This window comes from Pinus tabuliformis, chromosome J, assembly GCF_031772625.1.
Source record: "Pinus tabuliformis cultivar Carrire ecotype Pingquan chromosome J, CPIR1, whole genome shotgun sequence".
Taxonomy (NCBI): Eukaryota; Viridiplantae; Streptophyta; class Pinopsida; order Pinales; family Pinaceae; genus Pinus; species Pinus tabuliformis.
In genome coordinates this window covers 981554728-981559353 of record NC_142295.1, presented here as the reverse complement: position 1 = coordinate 981559353, position 4626 = coordinate 981554728, and the positions used below count along the sequence as shown (strand labels likewise).

The 4626-nt window shown below is 42.6% G+C and overlaps 1 protein-coding gene across 1 annotated transcript; it reads left to right on the top strand.

The window, feature by feature from the left end:
• Positions 1–839: 839 nt before the first annotated feature.
• On the top strand, positions 840–3584 carry LOC149230144 (uncharacterized). The gene is made up of 4 exons (XM_089381212.1): positions 840–1037; positions 1191–2320; positions 2809–3423; positions 3539–3584. The coding sequence occupies exons 1-4, from the start codon at positions 840–842 to the stop codon at positions 3582–3584; spliced, it is 1989 nt and encodes a 662-aa protein (XP_089237338.1).
• The last annotated feature ends 1042 nt before the right edge of the window (positions 3585–4626 follow it).

Sequence of the window (4626 nt, the reverse complement as noted above, 5' to 3'; positions counted from 1 at the left end):
TAAGTGGTTGATTATCTATTATCTAATGATAATGGTGAATGATTTATTCTAAAATTCAAGATTATAAACAACTAATCCATCCCAGGAAATCTCCACTTTAGTGTAACTTTTGATGATCTTCATCTACAAATAGGCATATAGATGACTCCATTGATAAACAAAGATATTTATTCATATGATAATTACTTTGTTCATGTAGTTGAACAAAGTAATCATTAAAACACTATTACACTATTCTTCAGATATCATTGACATAAATATGCTTGAAAGAATAACACTCCTTAAACATTCAATAGTGATAAGTATAAGGCCTGTTGTTAAAATACATACATATATCCAATGATAGAAAGATTAAATAAATGCTGATTCATATGAAAGAATGGAGCAAAGACATAGATAATAGTACCATATGTAATTCAGATCCCTCCCGATATCAATCGCATTCAAATTCCTTCTTCTAACTTACAACACTTCCTCAAAAAGCAATAGTGCATATCTCATCAAAGAATTCTTCATAAAAATTCAGAATATAGGCCCAGTCTTCATAAAAAAATATATATTAGAAGCACAATAGTGTGACTTCCCGATCCAAGTTTTATACAAAAATTTAGGACCCTTTCTAAAGACATGAAAGGGTCTATAAATACTATCTAAGCTAACTAACTATAAATAAGATGCCTCAAATTTATTAAAATAGATTCTAGAGCGTGAGGTGGGTTGGCTCTGCGCTCTAGGGTTTTGACATTCTCTGCAATGGCAGGCCGCTCTAGACAGCAGAAGACCTGCAACCACTGACGGAATCACAAATTCTTACCACCTGCCAAAGCGTTCAGTACTCCATGGACCCCCCTCAGGGGGAGGGCGATGCGCCTCCCCCACAAAACGACAATGGGCGGCAACAACATAAGGAACGCAACAAGCCAACAAACCAGGGTGAGGATAATGTGGATCTGAACTCACAACAGAAAAAACAGGACAAAAAGCAACCCAAGGTCAGCTCGGAAACATGCAAACCTGTAGCCTCTGAGCGTCCGAAGGTAGAACTTCCAAGCCACAGAATCAACGCGCAGATACAATATATGAGAGACCATGCTTTGATAGCAAAGTTCATTGGACTGTGGTCGACTGAGAAGGAACTAAGGGGATGGATAGCTATGATATGACACCCAAAGGGACATATAACCCTGTAGCTGGGACCAAAAGGGTTCTTCACTGCCATTTTCAACTGCCTGGAGGATCGGAATAGAGTTTTGGATGGAGGGCCTTACTTCTTTAACGCGGCCGACCTGTATCTCAGAGGATGGGTAGAACGCTTCAACCCAGACAAGGAGGATCTCAGCTGGGCTCCCGTCTGGATTCGCTTATACTCACTTCCAGTGGAATATTGGGAGGAAGACTCCCTTCAAGTGATTGGAAATGTTCTGGGCGAATTTATAAAGGTTGCAGAGGAAACAAAAATCCGCAGATACACCTCCTTTGCTCGTATATGCGTCTATATGAACCTCAACCAGGCTCTCCCAGATGCGGTAAGTGTTTTTCATGATGACATTGAATGGGTTCAGCTGATTGACTATGAACATGTGCCATTTAGATGCCGAAGATGTCATGCCCTGGGACATTTATTCAGGGACTGTCCTTTAACTCAAAAACCTTCTCCTGCCTCCGGACCTGATTCATCTGAGGCAGATGGCTTTACCAAAGTAGAAAATCGCAGGAAATCCCACAAGAAACAGGCCTCAAATTCCAAAATGCTGCAAACCAGCCCCTCCAAGCCCTCAACAAGCAACAACTTTGAAGTTTTAGCTCGCCAAAATGATCCAAGCTCGGATTCTCCCACTCCACCAGAGACGGAGTTGATGAAAGACAAACATTCGAAGCAGGCAGATCCCATAGCGCCTCATGCAGATCCTCGGTTCAAGGGAGCGTCTTCCTCAGATAAGCAAAAGGTACCAGCATGGAATACTCAAGTTATGGAGGTGGAAGTCCTACAATCTAATGCCAGTTTAGTAGAAGAACCAAATGAGGAGTTAAATGATTCACAAATCATGGAGGAAGAAACAGAAGCGATAGATATTGGGGAACTGGACATTCCAGGCCTAGAGCAGGCATGCACTACAAACAATTTTGACAACATTCCAGATAGACAACTTGAGAATCTGGAGGAGGTCCTATCTCGGGCGCAACGGCAAAAATCTTTAGGTATTCAGACTGGCGGCCCCTGGGACAGAAGATTCATAACCAAAGATATCAAAAAGCGTGGAAGGAAAACAGACCTCCAGCGAACAATCAGAATAGGAGAAATGCTAGTGGAGTCAGGCAGGTACTCCAAGCTAACCAAGTACTACAACTCTGATCACAATCCTACCCAATGAAGTTAATCTCTTGGAACATAAGAGGGCTCAATGGCCCAGGGAAAAATTGAATTCTTAAAAACATGATAATGCGAGAAAAACCTCAAATCCTTTTCTTGCAAGAAACCAAATGCAATTCAACTGCATTTTATAGAATTGTAGCAAAAGTATGGCCAGGGAGTCTCAATGTTGCAGTGGATGCTGATGGGGCTTCTGGAGGCCTGGCAATTGTCTGGGACTCCAGAGCTATCAGACTCAAAAATATCCATGCAAATAAGGATTTCCTCCCAGCGATATTTCACATCATAGGGACAAATATACATGGTCTCTTAACCAATGTATATTTTCCACAGGAGGAATTACTTAAAGCTGAAATCCTTACCACTCTCTCTACAATCAACCATGACAGGCCGCACCCTTTATGGATTTCTGGAGGAGACTTTAACATGATTACTAGGCTGGAAGAAAAAAGGGGAGGCAGATGCAGAGGGAGTCAGGAAGGGAAACCCCTAAAGGACTTCATTCAGAATAACTGGCTCATCGACCTACCCTTCAATAATGGTCTATTCACATGGAACAATAGGAGAGCAGGGAAGCAGCAGATCGCTTCTCGTCTGGACAGGTTCTTGCTCTCAGACAATGCTATTCATCTTGGTGGAGACTTTGCAGCTTCCATCCTGCCTCTTTCAGGATCTGATCACTGGCCCATCTCCCTTCAATGGTCGCGTCCTGGCAACCTGATTCGTAGACCGTTCTGCTTTGAGGCTTTCTGGATGTCTCATCCGGATTTCCACGGCTTAATCAGTTCAGAATGGAACAATTTTTCCCCTCCATCAGGTTCAAAAATGTTCCAATTCCAGCAAAAGCTCAAGCATCTTAAAAGCAAGATCAAACGCTGGAATCACACTTCTTTTGGTAATATCTTCCAGGCTCAGGGAGCCCTCGAGCTAGAAATGAAGCAATTGCAGCAGAGGATTATTATTGATGGCTGTTCAGATGATCTGTCAGAACAGGAAAAAGTTCTTGAAGCGCAACTCACAGAAAGGGCTAAGCAGGAAGAAACGTTATGGAGGCAAAAATCAAGAATCAGATGGCTTAAAGATGGAGAGAAAAACACAAAAAAATTTCATAGTACCACAATCCAACGCAGAATGAATAATAACATAACTCATATTCAGAATGAGCAGGGAGTCAAAGTGGAAACGCATGAAGAAATTGAAAGCGAACTCCTAAACTACTTCAAGCAAATGCATCGCGAGCCAAATGCAGATAGATCACAGGCCATAGAAAAAATTACTCGAAACATTCCTAAACTTATTTCAGAGGAGCATAACCAACTGCTTCTCAAGCCTGTTGACTTACAAGAGGTGGAACTAGCAGTACATCAACTGAAAGCAGGCAAGGCACCAGGCCCAGATGGATTCACCTCAAACTTTTTCCACAATTTCTGGGATTTGATCAAGATGGAAGTCTGGCAAGTGGTTGAGGAGTCGTGATCCTTAAGATGGATGTTTCCAGGGGTGAATGCCACATTCATAGCCCTGGTTCCCAAGGTGGATATGCCAAGCACACCTGACAAATATAGACCTATAGCACTGTGCAACATAATCTACAAGATAGTCTCCAAAATCATTGCCTCCAGGCTCAAATTGCTGCTTCCTCTCATCATCTCGCCTAAGCAATCTGGATACGTCGAAGGTCGGCAGATCACCGATGGTATCATCCTAACTCATGAAATAATTCATTCCCTGAAGCACTCCAAGAAGCCAGGTATGCTCCTCAAACTAGATCTTTCAAAGGATTTTGATAGCCTAAGCTGGATGTATATTAAAAAAGTTCTAATTGCTTTTGGATTTGCTCCTCCCTGGGTTAGATGGGTTATGAGTCTCATCTCCTCCTCTTTCTTTTCTATTTTGATCAATGGCATACCCTCCTCTCCTTTTCATCCTTCCCGGGGAATTAGGCAGGGAGACCCTCTCTCCCCTTTCTTGTTTGTCATTATGGCAGAAGGATTAGGCCGAAGTATTAAGTCAGCTCAGCAATCCCATTGTCTCAGAGGCCTGTCCTTTCATAACTCTCCAGCCTTCACTCACCAGCAATTTGTTGACGACAACATGCTTTTTGGGCATCCTTCGGTCCAAGAAGCTCGCCAGCTCAAATCCCTTCTGTCGGACTTCTCGGAAGCCTCAGGAGCATCTATCAATAAATCCAAATCTCAGATTTTCTTTTTCCATACTCCTGCTATCACTCAGGTAGCTATAGCCCACATTCTAGG

Excerpts from the sequence above, each read along its gene's own strand:
- LOC149230144 (XM_089381212.1), top strand. The coding sequence starts at position 840 with ATGGACCCCCCTCAGGGGGAGGGCGATGCGCCTCCCCCACAAAACGAC. Across the intron at positions 1,038-1,190 it reads TAGCCTCTGAGCGTCCGAAG|CTGGGACCAAAAGGGTTCTT; the intron begins GTAGAACTTCCA and ends ATAACCCTGTAG. Across the intron at positions 2,321-2,808 it reads ATGCTAGTGGAGTCAGGCAG|GCTGGAAGAAAAAAGGGGAG; the intron begins GTACTCCAAGCT and ends CATGATTACTAG.